At 45.3% G+C, this 18,662-nt stretch overlaps 1 protein-coding gene across 3 annotated transcripts in view; it reads right to left on the bottom strand.

The window, feature by feature from the left end:
* The window catches only part of AUTS2 (activator of transcription and developmental regulator AUTS2), a 760,670-nt gene that overhangs the window by 558,859 nt on the left and 183,149 nt on the right, over positions 1-18,662 (bottom strand). For all 3 annotated transcript variants that reach the window (XM_056506763.1, XM_056506765.1, XM_056506764.1), the window contains exon 2: positions 3,947-4,156. In XM_056506763.1, the coding sequence (XP_056362738.1) occupies positions 3,947-4,156 (210 nt within the window). The remainder of the gene's footprint in view (positions 1-3,946; positions 4,157-18,662) is intronic.

Below are 18,662 nucleotides of genomic sequence, written 5' to 3'. Positions count from 1 at the left end.
CGAGGGCCCTGAGACCGGAGAGAGAGCCCTGAGAGCTCCGAGAGCCCTGAGATCCCTGACAGCTCCGAGACCCCTGAGAGCTCCGAGAGGTCTGAGAGAGCTCCGAGAGCCCTGGGACCGGAGAGAGCCCTGAGAGCCCCGGGAGCCTGGAGAGCTCCGAGGGCCACGAGAAGTCTGAGCGCTCCGAGAGCTCCAAAAGCCCTGAGAGCTCCAAAAGCCCTGAGAGCTTCAAGAGCCCCGAGAGCTCCAAGAGCTCCGAGAGCCCCCGAGAGCCCCAGAAGCCCGGCCAGCCATCCCACAGAACAGCCGCAGCCACACCAGGATTGCACCCTCTGCAGCACAGCTCTGCTGCGCTGAGAACACCGGCACCTCTGCACAGGGACACGTGTGCTGCCACTAAAGCGACACAGCCAAATGCGGTGGGCTCAGGTGTTGATGGCAGGGACAAGGCTGGCTGTCCAGGTCAGCCACCCAAAGGCTCAGAAGCCTCGAATTTAAGATGCATAAATTCAGGGTGAGACTGCCGAGAGGATTGTGGACTTAATTCTGAGAAGGAACAGCTTCAACACTCCCCTCCCTCCCCTTTAATTGATTCATGTAATGGACTACGAGGTGAGAGCCAATGGTTTATAACACTTGTAGCTGGGGACTGACAGAGTCAGCAGTGTATCTTCTGCTGCTGTTCTTCCCATTTTTCCTTTATCTCATTACAATTTACCTCCTAATTCATTTCTCCATCATGAGTTTTCTTCCCTCTATTTATCATCCGCCTCCTATTTATTACCGTTTGTCTCCTTCCCTGCACTCCTGCAGTATCTGGGGTTGGGATTTGATATTCTGGAAGCGTCTCTGCAATCAGGAGGTGAAAGCAGAGCCCAGCAGCCTCTGGCTGTCGTGCACATATGAGCCAGCCAAGGCACCCCTTGCCCAGCAGACACACTGCAGCATATCCAGAGATGATCCTCTTCTGCAGGAAAATGCAAGAACTTCCCACCAGATGAAGAAAAACAGTGAAGGAAATTGTGGAGGTAGCAAAAGTCAACGTCTTCTGCTCTTCCCAAATCACACACCCACTGAACAAAGAGAAATTATCTTCCCCCTCATTATCAAAATACTCTCAACCCTCCTTGTGCCCTGAAAGCTCATTGTTTCCTGGTATGTCCCACTGTGCTCAGACCTCGAGGAATAAAACCTCATTAAAACCCATTAAAAAAATGTTTGCCACCCTTTTACTAGTTTAAAAATGTTCACTTTAAGATTTCCAAATGATTTTTACAGAAAGCACATAAAAACATGCCATCACCAATTAACGTAAAGGAAATTAAATTTAAACGCTGGAGAAATATTCTGATGAGTCTTATGTTTGCTTAACGCTAAAATTTCCTCGAGGCATTTAATAAGTACATTTATAAAAGCTCACAAAGCAGAGTTCAAAAGTCTTCTCACTAGTAAAATATGAGCCTTAATTAACCTACAGTTTCACATTTTCTGGATTTCAATAAACCTGTAGGCATTTCAGCAGAGCTGGATAAATACCTGCATGAATACTGCAAGGATTTTCTCTGAAAACTAATTAGCAATGCTTTCAACAGCTGACTTCAACTAAATCTGTTTGACAAGGGAGCTTCATACCCTAAATCCTGCAGTGAGAGCTACTTCCAGCAGATAACAGATTTCACAGGAAAGCATATCCAGCAGGACTGTCAACCACTGGAAAAACTAAGAACGAGATCTCCAGGTATAAAACGTTTCCCAGCAAGGACAGACTGCAGCCAAGGTCTTATGTGAGCACAGGAATGCAAGTGACAGCTCTGAGATTACATCCTGCCATCCAGTTACCTTAATCACAGCTGGCAAGTCAGGATTCCCCCAGGGACAGGAGAGGCAGGATAAATTGTTTATGTATCAAATATAAAGTCCTAATACAGCAAAGACACTGTAGGTATGCAGGAGCCTCCTGAACTTGATGTGGCTCTGGACACTCCTGCTGTGTCACACACAAACCACAGTGGCCCCATCTTGGCTCACTGCTGTCTGAGAAGGTTGACAAGCAAATCTACTTCCCCTTCAGGAGCCCAGGGATTGAGTGGGATGGATCTGGGTGGGGAAAGCAACCCAGGGTGTGCAGGCAGGAGACCTTGAGGTGGAAAAGTGTAACATGATAAAAAAAAACATGCTCAGAATTTATCAACCTCCTCCTTCTTTGTGTTCTTCACCATTTGTCTTGAAAGAGGTCAGAAAATGCTTACCCAAAACTCTTTCTACAGGGCATGTATTTCCAAAGAACTTTGTAGTCTTTTCCATGACAGCTTTTTTCCATGTTAAGTGCCAAAGCTGTATGGGTTTGTCAGCACCTACATTGTTCATTAGACTTAAATGTTCTTATCTGAGGAGCTCTACCCCTACCAAATGTATCACATTTATATTGAGCAAGATACTTTATTTCCTCTCAGTCTTATGCCTTAGGAATTAGGCAGAGTACTCAGATTTACCAGCTCCAAGGAAAAGCATTTTCCATGACATTTGTCCACTCAATACCTTCCAAGCCAATGCAATTCCCAAAAACACAACCTCACAAAAAATCTCCATCAGCAGGGAGGCCAATTTCCTTTACAGATGAAATTCTGGGCAGAAAGGTTCCACCTGACATTAGGCCCCACTAGGAGAGCTCACAGTGCACACAGTCAGTTCTGTTGCCCAAAGCAAACACATCTGACAGACCAAAACAGAACAGAGACCACGGAGGTGAACACAGGAAACAGTCAAGGAAACACAGCAACCTTCAATATCTACTGATAATGGAATCAATGCATCAAATATCCTGAAGAGTTTTCCCCACCTTCCTTTAAAATGCCAAGTAAAATTAAATCAGAAGAAACACCTTTAACAGCTGGTACTGTAGAACAGACATTTTACAATTTCTTTGCTCTGCAAAAATTCTGTATAATCTCTTACTATATTCCTATATACAGCTTAACATATAGGCTTCAAAATTATCATGGAAACATATTTTTTCCCAGCTTCTCTGACTCTGCATATCAAAACTGAATACAACTCAGCATACTTGTCATCCTCAACGTTCCTTCCATGTCCCTGAGCTCACAAAATGAGAAGCAGTGAATTATCACTATTTGCTACAAGTTTCCCTGCAAAGCAAGGTTTGGTTTGCACTAAGCAAGGACGAAAACTGATTCCATGGATATCAACCATCTCCATTAAATGTTGAAATTTTGGTTCAAGAGTCATTAATATCACTCAAATACAGGAAAAAGTTGACCTGATCACTACTATTATGTACTATTATCAGCATCAAAGAAATCACACTTGTCACACTTTCTTCTTAAAAAAACACAGCAAACACAACACTGCACTGTCATGAAGACAAACCCAGTGTTTACAGCCTCAAGCTTTGCAATCCTGGATGTCCTGCTGACTTCCACCACTGTTGGGAAGGCAGTTCTTGCTTAGGGCAGGTGATCAGTAACCCAGGAGAGCAGACACCAGCACCACTGACACCTCACAAATGAGCTCCTCACACTCCAATCAGTCTTGGAGCTTTGCCTTGATTCACAGCTGCCCTTCTTGCAATTACCTGACCCTGCATGTTCACAGGGCTCTTCTGCCTCTGTGTACAAAGCCTGCAGACAAGGTCTCTATAGGACAAAGCTGGCCTTGCAGTCACAGAGAGACCCCATTTGTCTGCCCTGACAGCCTCACAGCCAGCCTGTGGACATCACTTCACACATTTATTAACCAGATCAGCAGCAGTGCACCACTTGCTGTCCCTCCCAGCCTGCAGTGCTAGGACACTGCACCACCTCACACTGAGAGCCCAAGAACAAAACAACAAAAACATTAAATCCCACAAAATGAGAAATTGGCTTCTACATACCATGAGCCAACGGGCAGAGCCCTCCCTCCCTGCAGCAGGAAACTTGTGTCCCACCTGTCTGAGGCCCTTGGGGAGCTTCTTCCTTTTGCCCAGGTGCTGGCACAGGTTCCGGTCATTCTCCCGGTCCGAGCTGTACTGGGGGTGGGGCAGTCTGTTCTTTTTTGGGAGGTAGGACAGCCCATTGCTAAGTGCTTCCCGTTTCTTCTTGGCTAGAGGATTCTGTCGCTTCTCCACACGTTCCTGAGGTTTCAGAGCCACGTCCTTCTGCAGAGGGAGAAGAAAAAACACTCTGGTCAAACTATAGCCCTGGTTTGGTTGTAGATGATCAGCAAAGCACTCTCAGGGCAGTGCTGCAGTCACCAGAAAAGAACAAACCCACTCTTCACTGGTGTCCTCTCAATCAAAAGATAGGCAAATGCTAAATAAAACTGGCAGGATGAAGTGAGTGCATGGAAGGAGACACATCCCCCTTGAGACTTCATACAGTCAACCTCAATTCTCATAAGCATCTCATGCATCAAGACAGCACACATTTAGAAGACAGCATTTGTTTACAGTGCTTAAATGATTTAAATAATGCTTGACCTTTCAATATTTATTCTTATTATTTCTTGTATTTGAGAAGCCAAGGCACCAGCTGACCTAAATCCAATTAGGGCCAATGAATCAGCATTGACTTCAGGGCACACTTCCCTCAAGCCTGACTTAAGCAGTAGATTTCCAGATCTCAGGGAGAAGGGTGAAAAGTGCACAAAAAAAGCAACTTGTATTTGAAAACTTTGTCACTGACCCTTTAGCCCCCAGAATCAATGTCTGTCTATAAAGAAATACTCCACTCTTGTAACACAAATGTGAGTTTTGTCACCTAGCCGACAGCTGTTTTCTTACAAATAACCTGCAACACACAGAATCCCTATTTTCATTTCAGATAAATGTTACTTGAAATGAATCTTTTTCAATAGCACAGAATTAAAGGCAGAGGAAGAGGAGGCTGGAGAATTCATTAGGAGAGAAGAACGAGAAGCTATTGAGAAGATGTTAATTACAGTGCATATTCTGCATTTATTCATCCAATAAATGGAGTGTGCTGACTCACATCTCCTGCCAGAGCTGCCCACACTGGGGTCTGCTGCTGCCCTGGGAGGGGAATTTCCTGCAGCAGGGTGCTGCTTGCAGCACTGGCTGCTTGAGCCAAGAGCTTCCATGCCCACCATGAAGTGCTGGGTAATCCTGTGAGCCTTTCAGCTGTTGTTTATAGTCACTCAATATTAGAACTGACAGCAGCAAGGGCTATTGGTCCCTGTGTCACATAAAGACTGAGGCTCAGGAGAACGTAATTCAAATTATGGCACCTTTTTATGCAAAAAAAAACATGCCTAAAGGCAAAAAGCAGTTTGGCTTTAATTAAAGACTGCTCCCTAAATGACTCTCTAAAACACAAGTGCTTCACAAAATTCATAACTGAAACCAATGAGATGATTAATTAAACTGAAGACAGTCATTGTTCAAATTTGATATTTAGCAAAGGGAATGATTTTACAGACATTAAAGAGGGAGTACTGAACAGAAGCTATAAGACATTTTTTTCTACCTTTTCTTCACCTAAGACACCACAGGACTTTTCCCTGGGCTTTTCTTCATAGTGTTATCCATACCCAAAAAGTTAGGAGCCTTATCCAACCTCATGGAAGAGAATTTGAGCATCCTTAGCTACAAGACAGGATTAGTAATTTAAGAACCTTCTGTGTCTGCTCGCTGGTTCCTCCCTGGCTCTGCTGGAAAAGAGTTCAGGAGTAGCACTGATCCTCCTAAAATGCTTTGGGATCTCCTTGTGCACAAGCTGGGGGATCCAATGGAGCTGCCCAAGGAAATCAAAAGCAAGAACAACCCCTTTTCTCAGCACACCTTCTGCTCCCTTCCCAGGAAGGTTTTAGTTTAGCTGCACACCATAAATGCAGGAAGGCAAATTCTCAGGTGCAGCATCCATTTCACCAGTGCTCCCCATCAACAGTTGTAAAACTGCAGCATCCACAAACACACCTGGACCTCCTGGATGGCAAGGGCAGGTTATAAAATAACAGATATTATATGTTAGAACTGATTGGTAACTTAGGATTGCTATCATGCTGCTGACAGTTCTTTTTTTCAGTTCAGCATTAAAAAAAAATAAAAATCCAATGTTTTATGAGTAGAACATTATACCAGCAAAGACTTCTGTTAAAACACAAAGCTCATGTTTGTAGATACAAATGCTATTCAAGAGGATTCATTCTAAATGTGAAAGGCTGAAGGAGTGAACAAAGGGGAAACTTTTTGGAAAAAAAAAAAAAAAAATTCCTCTAATGACTAAGTAGCTTTTGTGGGATTTTTTTTTCCCCAGCTGTGAGTGATCTAAATGAAACAGTGGCAGGCTTCCAGAAGCTTATAAAATGTCTAATGGGGCCAGGCACTCCCATCAAGAAAAAATGCTCCTATTAGCTTTAAGGGGGGTGTGAGATGGGTCAGACTCAGCAGGTCACTGTGGATGTTCCTAGGATGATCCTTCCTCAGAGCCCATGTTCCAGACAACTGCAGGAATCTTCACAAATGGTCACATTCAGCTAAAAAAGGTGGAGCTCAGGAGAGCTGGGAGGAAGGAATCTGCTCACACACCTGTGGCAAGGATGAGTGACACCAAATCCACAAAGCCTTCCCCAAGCTGGGTGGAGAGGCACCTTCCAGGGCAGAAGGAATGACTGGCAGGAATGTTCAAAATTAAGGAATTTCAAAATTAAGGAACACAAGCAAACAGAGGCCAAGGAGCTCCAGACACGCCTAACTTGTGAAAGGGGCCTTAAATCCTCTTTGGTAGGAAATTTTGCCATAAGGATTGGTGTTTAGACAACCCTGTTCCTCCAGAAGAGCTGTCTGCTTTTCACCAGCTGAATTCTGACAAATCAAACCCTTTTGAGGGACCTGTGGGGTAGAGCCTCTCATGGATTTCAACAGAGACAAGACTTGGCCTGAAAATAAATATGTAGAGAGAAATGTGTGTTAAATTCTTCATCTGCAGACTAGATGAGGACAGAGATGATAAAAGAACGAAACTGAGACAAAGGTGGAGAAGATGCACTCAAAGCAGTTTGAAGAGAGCTCTCCCAGGGTGTTCTGCTCATGTCTGAGGGTGCAGGGCTGCCTGGGATTATCTCAGACTGTGCCCATGGAGTGGCCCTGTGGAGGCAGTGCTTGGCTGGGAACCACAGCCTGCATAAATCACTTCCCCACTTGCTGCCCTTTCTCCCTCATCCCATTTTTATCTTTCCCCTGTTTAGAGAGGACAATAGCTGTACCACGCCGTGTGCTAGTACATTAGCCAGCACAATCTTAATTACAGACTTCAGGCATCACCATGATTAGAGTAATAAGCTGTAATTACTCTAAGGTGACAGGACTGCACAGACCTTATCTACATAGATAAGGAGATGTAGTAATATTTCATGTTGAGACACATTTTTCAGCAGCTACCCAAGGAGTGGATTCAGCCTGAGCAGACCCCATGAACACTTCCAGTCTCTAATGGAGGTTTTTCTCCTCTCCTGCCAGCATACAAGCCCACACATTATTAAGTAAATCCTACAAACATATTAGGCACAGTTTAAAACCATCTCTTTCAGAGATATCTTTCATCAGCAAAGTGCCTTAAGTGTATCAGGAAGGTGACTTAAATGTATAAATATGTAATTACACACAATTCAATACAACAGTGCATTAATATTTATGAGTGTACTGTATAATCTAAAAAAAAAATTTCCATTTGTTTTATTTCTGTTGGGCACATTAATCAGGCTGATGGTGCTGCAGGTGCCCTGGTGGGGAAGGGGCTGTGGTGCTCCTGCCTGGCAGGGCACTGCAATCCCTGGCTCCAGCAGCTCCAGGGGAGGGGGAGCAGCCCCCAGCTCCTTCAGGGCACTTCTCATGGCAGGAGGTTTCAGGTCTTTCAGGGAGCTGTGCCTGATTTATCTCAGCAAAGTCCATCTTCTTCTACATAAATGAGAACTCACTGATGAAACCCTCAGTGGCAGCAGAGCAGGGCTTTGTGGGTACACACATCACCCCCATGAGCCCCACCCCAGAGCCATCACTGCCCTTCCCTCCCACCCTGCCCTCTGACAGCAACTGAAAAACCACCTGGCAATAACTCTGTGCCACTCCTTACCGCAGGGTTTTTCTGTGGGAGTGCACACTGAACCCAAAACTGCACATACTGAACCTAAACTGCACATACTGACCCCAAACTGCACACACTGAACCCAAACTGCACAAACTGAACCCAAACTGCACAAACTGCATCCAAACTGCACAAACTGACCCAAACTGCACACACTGAACCCAAACTGCACACACTGCACACAGACTGCACACACTGAACCCAAACTGCACACAGTGAACCTAAACTGCACACACTGAACCTAAACCTGCACACACTGAACCCAAACTGCACACACTGATCCCAAAACTGCACACACTGAACTAAACCTGCACACACTGACCCCAAACTGCACACACTGAACCCAAACTGCACACACTGAACCTAAACTGCACACACTGAACCCAAACTGCACACACTGATCCCAAAACTGCACACACTGAACTAAAACTGAACCCAAAATGCACACACTGACCCCAAACTGCACACACTGCACACAAACTGCACACACTGACCCCAAACTGCACACACTGAACCTAAACTGCACACACTGAACCTAAACTGCACACACTGAACCCAAACTGCACACACTGATCCCAAACTGCACACACTGACCCCAAACTGCACACACTGACCCCAAACTGCACAAACTGCATCCAAACTGCACACACTGAACCCAAACTGCACACACTGAACCTAAAACTGCACACACTGAACCCAAACTGCACACACTGATCCCAAAACTGCACACACTGAACTAAACCTGCACACACTGAACCCAAACTGCACACACTGACCCCAAACTGCACACACTGATCCCAAACTGCACACACTGACCCCAAACTGCACAAACTGCATCCAAACTGCACACACTGAACCTAAACTGCACACACTGAACTAAACCTGCACACACTGCACACAAACTGCACACACTGACCCCAAACTGCACACACTGAACCCAAACTGCACACACTGAACTAAAACCTGCACACACTGACCCCAAACTGCACACACTGAACTAAACCTGCACACACTGCACACAAACTGCACACACTGCACACAAACTGCACACACTGAACCCAAACTGCACACACTGACCCCAAACCTGCACACACTGAGCCCAAACTGCACACACTGAACTAAACCTGCACACACTGAACTAAACCTGCACACACTGAACTAAACCTGCACACACTGCACACAAACTGCACACACTGAACCCAAACTGCACACACTGACCCCAAACCTGCACTCACTGAGCCCAAACTGCACACACTGAACTAAACCTGCACACACTGAACTAAACCTGCACACACTGCACACAAACTGCACACACTGCACACAAACTGCACACACTGACCCCAAACTGCACACACTGATCCCAAACTGCACACACTGACCCCAAACTGCACAAACTGCACCCAGACTGCACACACTGACCCCAAACTGCACAAACAGCTGCACAAACTGAACCAAACCCCGCAGAATCATTGCTGGTCTGAGGGTACCCAATTTGCCATCACATCTTGACAGTCCCCATCAACTCCTGCTGTGTTTCTGTTACACTGGAGGAATTTTACAGATGGTGGATGAAAATGCCCCAAATCTTCAGCACCTCTCTCTCATGTTTCATAATTTGCTGTTTTAATTCCAACAGGAAAAACAAGATGTAAAGGTCAGAAAATAATGCACTGGACAGTCCTCTAATCAAAATCAGAATATAAATGGAGATGCTTATACTAACCATTAATTTACCTCCAGATAAAATAGTTAAATGTACTGTGTATTCTTCTGATGAACTACTAATTTCTCAGAAGCATTTCTTCTGGAAATTCTCCAGAATTTCTTCTGAGAAAAAAATTGCAAACACTCTTAAAAAAACACCAAGGAAAAAGGAAGGCAGGTGTAAGACACAATACAAAAAAGGATTCTCAGTGTCACTATTATGGTATTTTAAAACACAGGGGACTGGTGAAGAGAGGTGTGATGTTAACTATATTGGGTGCAGCAGCCCATCCACTAATCACAAAAATTCCTTCAAGCCACAAGACCTCCACAGAAAGGTTTAATCTTGTTTTGTTTGCTTTGATTCTGTAAAGCTGCAATCCATTGTGTCCTGCATCTCTCTGGACTACGAAAACAAAGTGGTTCAGGATTGTGCAAAAGCAGTTGTGCAACAGAGTGGGGGGAAAGGCAGTGCCAGGCTGGGGGGGCTGCAGGGGAAGGAGAACAGCACCAGGGCAAGTTGCTGTCTGCTCCTGGTATGTTGTGTGGATGCACTCTGTGGCAAAGAGATTGCTTTGATTTTTCATCCCAAAAATCATTTGTTAACAACAGCATTGATAAACAGAAGGCTCCTTTTCAGGTCCTGCCGATTTAAATTACACACAAAAATACATTAAGGCAACATTATTGAGGTTACAAAGTCAAGGGCTTGGAAGTTATGAAAGGCCAGGATTAAGGCAGCAGCCACCACCTTAATTCAGGCCTCTTGTGCATGCAGGCCAAGATACAATCTTTAATTACATGATCCCATGCTCCTATTTCCCTACACAGAATGGAAGGTGTTCAGCTAATGAGCAACCACTCAGGAGTTTGTTTGCTCCTCTTTGTCCATAGTGTGGACCTGGGTCTTGTTTACTGACACTCCATTCACACCCTCCTCTGCATGCACAATGATTAATTTCCTCAAGGGCTTTTCTGCACAGCTCCTCAGATGGTATCAGATAGATACTCAACAAATACCAATGGCCTATTGTACAGTTGTTTTTCCAAAGGTATTTCACTATTCCCATTTTAGAGGTGGCAACAACAGTACTGACATGTTCAGGTCAGAAACATCTGCTGATTTTAAGCATTCATTGGGAAACACCTGAGATTTGATTTTTCGGAGAACTTGGCTCCACAGAGCACTTTCTCTAATGAAGCACAGCCTGCATTGATTTCAGCAGCTGCCAGGAGTGCTGAGCACTCCTGAAAATTGGGCTTTAATGGCTTATAAGGATACAGGGAAGAGGTGTTTCTGAAATAATGTGCTGCCATGGCCTCCCTCAATGCCACATATCAAATACAAGCTGGAGGTAGAGGAAATCTAAGACTGGTGCAGGCTATTGAGCTGGCAAAAGTTGGTGTCATACATGAAGATGAGCATCAGAGCACTTGATTGCTATTCATTTATTTCATGTTCTTCAAACATGACATGGTATTCTCAGCCTTCTCTGTTTAGTCACTCAAATACTGTGCTTGTTACAGTTGTGCAGAACACTCAAGAAATTACTGGAGCCTGTGCAACCTGAGTTAGCAAAGTGGAGCTGGTGCTGAGGAAGTGCTGAGCCATGCCAGCCTCGACTGCAGGGACATGGATTTGTTTTCTTGAAGCTGCTGGCTCTGTGGAAGGCAGAGTACACACAGCTGATTCTGCTCTGACTGCTTCAGCCAGAAGCCTGTGTGCTCCTGCCAAGAGATCCTGGAGCTCTGGCTCCAGCCAGCTTCTGCCAGCCTAGGAGCCCCATTGTGTTTTCTCTAGAGACTTTTCTAGGTCTCACACAAGTTGCCAGCAAAGTCCAAGGTTTGTCTTTGCTGCAGATTTGACTCAGTGACCTCAGCACAGCTGGGGCTGCCTTTTGAGGCTGAAGCAGCAATGAGACCTGGCCTGTCCCAGCAGTGGATCTGTGTCCTCTGCTGACACCACCTCAGCCACGTTCTCTCAACTCCTCATGCAAACCTTCATTCCTCGTTGGTAAATCCCTGCTGTCCCTGCAGCTCCTGATCCTGGCAGAGCAGCCAGGGCTGAGCTGCCCCTGCTGCCCCTCCATCCCACCCTGCTCCCTGAGCATGGCTGAGCAGAACCAGCCCAGCTCTGAGAGCTGCCAGCACACAGACCCAGCCCCTCCATCCCACCCTGCTCCCTGGGCATGGCTGAGCAGAACCAGCCCAGCTCTGAGAGCTGCCAGCACACAGACCCAGCCCCTCCATCCCACCCTGCTCCAGCCAGCTCACACATCAGGGAAATGCATTCCCATGGCCCTGGGTTTATCTCTCAGCACTGTGCCTTAAATAAATGTGCTTGACTTACCCTGGGAGCAGCAGGGCCACATGCTCATATTTATTTTCTTTGTTTGAGGAATGAAAAGAAATAGAAAAGAGATGTGGAGAGAAGTGCCCAGGGATGCTCCCTGTAAATCTCCATGCCAGGGAAGAGGCTGCAGTGCTCCTGCACTGCTCAGTTGGATTCGAGGCAAGGCAGAGAGGAGCACTGAGGCAGCAGTGCTGGGTTTGGGCTGTCCCCTGTGCTGTGACACACAGTGGCACAGTTTTGGTGACACAGACCCCCAGGACCCAGCACTGTCCCAGCCAGCCCAGCCTTGCCCAGCACTGCCCTGGAGCAGGAGCACACCCAGCTGGGATGGGCTGGGACTGGCATCTCCCACAGCTGCCTCAGCTCAAGGGGCAGCTTCAGGGCCAGGAATAGTTATCCTTGGAAAATAGGGTGTTCATGGAGGAGAGAACCCAGCTGAACAATTATCAATAACCACATGGAACAATATGAAACACAAGTATTTCACTATGTCTAAATACTTGAGCAACCCTTCAGTTTTACTCATAAACTTTGGGATTTTTTTTTTCTTCACACAGTTTTCTTGATTTTCACCTTTTTTTTCTCCTTTAGAATGGAAAAAATATTTTAAAATTCAAACTTCCTCCCAAAAATAAAAGTTTTGTACTTATGCAGGATATGCATATACTGATCAAAACACACATTCCAGGAGATTTCACTGATGGGAAATACAATTCCAGTGCAGGAGCTGCTGGCACAAAGCTGGCTGTGGGCTCCTCCACCCTCCACACAGATTGTGTTCTCTGAATAATTCAAACAGCACTTGGGTTGGCAGGCCACAGACCCAGGCAAGGAGTTAGTGGGCCTATAAATTTTACATTTCAAGGGTATCCCCCTTATGGTAGGGTTAGAATAAATGCATGTGGGCTTAGACAGCTCTCCTCCCTGCTGTCCCTGCACTGGGAAACAGATGACTTCAGCCTCACACTGGCACCATTCATTAGCACAGCACTCAGCAGTCATAAAAAATGTATTATGGTTTGTAAACTGGATCAGAAGCACCTCTGCATTCCTTGTCTTGCAGGAAGATGGTGCAGCACCAGCAGAGTCCTGTGCATCCCAAAGGTCTCAGGATGCTCCCTAGAATGTCCTGGCACAGAAGGGCACTGAGCTGGGACACACTTGGCTTTGCTGTGTGGGGGAGAACACCTGGAGTCGAGACAGAGACGCCACCCTGAGACAACTCAGGTGAAAACAAAGGAAGCTGCTGTAGGGAGAGGTGGAAACATCCATGTCCTGCCCTGCTGCACCACACAGGCAGCCTTACACTCACAGGGAAAGCAGAGCATCCCTCTGCAGCAGGACACAGAGTGCAGGAATGAGCAAAGGAAAGGATAGAATTAGCAGAAACACTCATGGGCTGTGCCAGGTGCTGCAATCCATCAGTAATCCAACCTGCAGATATTTTCACCCAGCCAAAAAACCTCCACATTTTAATGGGTTGTGATTATTGAGCCTTAAGAAAAAGTTAATCTATTTTAAAACAATTCTTCTCATCTTGTATTCAAGAATTCAAACTACTCAACACAGGAGCTTTTCTGTCTTCTAAGCTCCTACTGTCTTATATTCCTCTGGATTTTCTTTTTTTCTTCTCTAGGAACTCCCTAACTCTACCACTCTTTTGGCATGTGGCATACAGCCAAGAAGGCTGATGAGCAAAGATTTTAAAGAGAAAAAACAGTGATTAGAAAACAAGAAGAAGGAAAGAGAGCTCAGCTAGGACTGAGGACTGCAACTTAAGGTGAGCTTGGCAATATTCCTCATTAGGAAAAAGATCAGAAGCTTTTTTTGAAATTAGAGGGAAAAAATAAACAATTGTTCAACTTCCCATCTGCAAATGAAACCACCTTCTAGCATTCAGGCTGAAAAAAAAATAGTAAAGAACAAAAGTTTAAGGAATAGAGCAATATGTAACCTTTCCAATTGCTGGCTTATTCTTCCCCAAGGAAACAGATACAGTGAAGATAAATTTGATGATCAAAAAACCAGAGGGATTACATTCCTGTACGGTGCTGATCACTGGCAAATCCCCCTCTCTGCAGTTCAGAACACAGCTTAGCATAACAGACAAGATTTATCATTGCCTTGTCCTTTGCACCACTTACAAAGGAGACATAAGTTGCTCCTATCTCAGAATCCTCACTCATGCACACGAGGAAATAAATACCAGAAGTGCTCTGTTCCTGAGCCCAGCACAGAGCCCAGACCCCTGAGGAAATGCCAAGTTTTCCACCTCTATTTCTGCACTGCTGGGAAGGCATCACATCCTGGCTTCAGCTCTGGGCTCAGTGATGCTCCAAAGTCTTTGTGGGATCACCCAAAAACCCACCAGGTTCATACAGCAGTTCCTAGGAGGTGACACAGATCCTCCCTGCCATTTGTGTGTAGAACACAGTCTCCAGTTAAATGGGCACAGAGCACAGCATGAATAAATAAACAGGAAAAGCAGAGATGGCTGCTTTCTCCAGTTTTATCTCAGGGCACAGAACCTGCAAATCCACCTCACACACGAGAGAAAAAGAAAATTTTCTTCAAAGTTATGCTGTGGCTGAAAACATAATGTCTGCTGCAAATATTCAAGATATTTTGTAGATAGGTCTTTTAAAACTGAAGTGTCATCTAATATTCAGGGCTATTTAGTGCCTGGAAGAGCAATTACTGCAATATTTCTTGTTTATAGCCACCTAGAAGCTACAAATTTCACTTGGTAGGGATGCACATTCGGGAGATCAGGTTCTAAAGCAGAACATCTGAAGTCAAGAGCTTTGCTAATGCCTGCAGCAAACTTGCAAGGAGCTACAAAAGCTGTGAATCACATCACTTCAGCAGCACTTAGAGTCAAACCCCACTCCATTGCCTCGACTGAACTCGGAACCGTTCCTGCTGCAGGAATCATCCCAGCTCCTGTCTCTGTAAAACTGCCTGGAGCAGGAACAGACAGCTGAAGAGAATAAGAACCAGAAGCAGGAAATCAGTTTGTACTGGGAAGGAAACCTTTCCTAGGAAAGATTTATTTTCTAAGCTGCTTGTAGGGGCCAGTTTCCAAATCTCTCTGTCTGACCTGATCTCCCCCTGAGCCCTGCCAGGCACAGATTGGAGCTGGATGGGATGGAAGGTGAGTTATGGATGTGGATGTAGGAATTCCTGATCACCATTTGTGCCCTTCCAGGCACAGGATTGGATCTGGATGGGATGGAAGGTGAGTTATGGATGTGGGGCTTGGAGGTGGATGAGGGAATTCCTGATCCCCCCTGTGCCCTGCAGCACTCAGCTAAGCTCTGGACCACAAAGAAGGTATTCAGGGGCCTAAAACTATTTAATTCCCATTGACTGGTTTTCCAAAGGAAATCAATAGCTCCATGAGTTTGGGCCTTGAGCCCTCCCATGCAGCAGAGCTTGTCTGGGAAATGGAAGCAAAGCCACATCCTGTTCCATCTGTGCTTTGCAGGGCTAAATCCTGGGAGAGGGAGATGGAGCAAGCCCCACAGGAAGCACAGGATCACAGCCTGGCTGTGGAGAGCAAACAGGGAGGGGTTCATGGCACATCTCCCTCCTGCAGCATCTCCATCTGCATCCCCACTGCTGTCACTCAGCCAAGGCTGTGTGTGTGGCTCTTGTTTCTCCTGTTCTTCCCTGCACAGTGACACACAGGGAGCACAGCACTTCCCTCCCCAGCCCTTCATCCCGTGTAACTTGAGATTAGACACTCCTTAGAAAAGGAGTTCAGGACAGAAAATCCAAACCAACACTTCAAAAAGACACCCAAGCCTGCAGCTTTATTATGAGGCAAAAATGACCTCAAACCCCTGGACTAAACAAATGCCTGGGGCAAAAAAGATGGAATAAATTAAAGGATATAATTATGGCTGGGAAACGAGAGAAGGAGGTTGCTCAATAGGATGAAAGAGGGATTTGAGGAATAAGAAATGAAAAGAGGTGTCAGCTTGAATCAGCCAAGTTCAAAACTGCTGCTGATTTTGACTGACACACTGAAGACTTTTCAATTGCAAACTCTCTCTCTAATAAGCTGCAAATTCACCTCTACACTTTTACTTTGATCTTAATGCAAATATTTTATAATGGACACATTTAATGATTTTCAGGTGCTTATTGGTTCTATCAGACCTGATACTGGAATCAATCTCCTCTTTTAGAAAGCTTGGGTTAATGGCAAAGTTTATTAAACTGCATGCAGTCATTCAGAGAAGATCAATAGAGACATGATTACAGAGCAACCAGAGGATTAAACATGAGATTTATCACAAAATTAAACTGAATTAAATGTTCTCTGATAGCACTTGAAATGCTGTCGATACTCTTAACTGATAATCTATGCTTTCTGTGCTTACTGACCAGGCAGCAGGGAAGTCTGACTCGAGGAAATGACTCTAATGCAAAATCTGCAAAGATTTGCTGAGAGCATTAAACCTCACCTAGAAAACCATTATTTCTTCCTGTTAGAAGAGCAAAAGCATTTTGCTTCTGTGGCCATTTCCTCTTGAAAGGAGAGGAGGATGCAGCCCTCTCCCATATCACACTCTGCAATCTCCTCCTCAGGGCCATTATAGGATGCACAGGGCACTGAAGGATCCTGCACAGGGCTACAATGAAATATTTTATGGTTTCCTGCTGTGGCAGTTTTTACCTCGTTCAGAATTAATTTTGAGATCTCCATGACCTTATTAAAACTTATCCCACGCACTGAGAAATTTGCAGCTTTCCTGGTTCTCCTTTCCCTCAGCTTAGCCCAGCCACCCCCAGGTTCTTACACTCACACCTCTCCTTGCACAGCACTGTGCAAACTTCTCTGATGTTCTCTGCCAAAAGAATTCAACTCCAAAGCATCAAAAAACCCAAACCAACCAATCAAACAAAAGCCACAATCCCCCTCCCCTTCAAAAAAAACTCAACAACCAAAAAAACCCCAGGAACACCAGCAACACAGTACCACTGTCCTAGGAAACAGAAAAGAAAGTGCAGGAGAAAAAACAATCAGGCCAATTTTTACAGAGAGAATCCAAATTCAGACACTATTATTGCAGAGAATCTAAATTCAGACACACTGCTGCACCCTGAGCTCTGTTACCAGAATCACAGAGATCATTTCCATCTGCTCTGGCCTGGCTGGAGCATCAAAACCTCAATTTTCAGCAGGAGACAAAGGGGAGAGGGAGGGAAGGAGCAGGAGACCCTGAGTGCACAAAGTAATAACCCATCACAACCACAGCTTTGATAAATTCTGATCATGTTTCCATGGGTTTCCAAAATGGTCACAACACACAAATTCAGCTGAAGAGCTCCTTTAAAAATTAATGTTTGTGTTCAACAAGCAAGCAGGAGGAGGGCTGCCAGCTTCCAGGCATTTTTCCATCATACTTTTCAGAGAAAGTCTGTATCCCACCACAGCCTCCACCAAAAACTTAATAAACCTTGATAAAATACCTCAAAGGAAATATGACCATCCAACAGCAAATAAAGTACCCAAAACAAAACCCATCCAAAAAATCCCTCATCAACTATCATGAATTGAATTTTTACTGACTCAGAGGGGCTTAGCTGCTTTCTAAACAGGCTCAGCTATCCCCAGTGCACTTTGCAAAATTCAATCCAGTAATCCAATCCCAGATGCATTATGTGAAATCTTATTTCTCCAAGCTCTAGAAAAGAACAAGCAAAAAGGAAGGCTTTAGGAACACTAATTTGCCAATAAATACTCACTGAGTCAATTTTGCCTTTACTGCTTTTTGGAGGAAAATAAAAGGAAAAAAATCCCAAAACACAAACTGCTGTCCGAATACTACATTCCCTTATTAAAATTTTACTTGTGGATAGAAAAAATACCATGGAGCATGTACCCTAAAATTAGCCCAGCATGTGCTGCCCCAATAAGCAAATCCTCAGAAACTAGATTAGCATCATTCCCAGTAGGTTTCCACTACAGAAATCACTGCCAGTTCTGTCCAGAAAGGGAAAATCTCTGTATTATCTAATAAATGGACCAAAAATATCTAAATGCAGAGTGGGGAATGTTCCAGCAGGAACCAGTGATGTCACAGTCAATCCACACTGTGGTTATTAAATTTTACATGGAGAGAAGTCCCAGAGTGAGCAGCAGAGCCACAGAGCTGTGAGCTGGGACACCCTGCCCTGGTCTCCATCAGCAGGACACAGCCTGTGTGCTGGGCCATGGGTCCCCACGTGCCTCGTGGGCTGGCACAGATGGCATCAGGAGCACTGGCACTGCCCCAAAGCAGCAGCTGTTCCATCAGGAGGGCAAGGAGCAGGTCAGCAGCTGCATGTGACATTGAACATCCAGCTCTGCCAGCATCCTTCTGCCCTGGCTGCCCCTGGGATCCCAGAGGCTGCTGCCCTGGCAGCAGGGAGATACACTGCCCTTAGAAATCAGCACTGCTGGCTTCCTCATGTCTGCATGCAGGAAAAGGGAAATCAAGCCCACTGGAAAGAAT

The sequence above is a fragment of the Oenanthe melanoleuca genome, chromosome 19 (genome assembly GCF_029582105.1).
Source record: "Oenanthe melanoleuca isolate GR-GAL-2019-014 chromosome 19, OMel1.0, whole genome shotgun sequence".
In the NCBI taxonomy this organism is placed as follows: domain Eukaryota; kingdom Metazoa; phylum Chordata; class Aves; order Passeriformes; family Muscicapidae; genus Oenanthe; species Oenanthe melanoleuca.
This window is presented reverse-complemented; position numbering and strand designations above follow the sequence as displayed.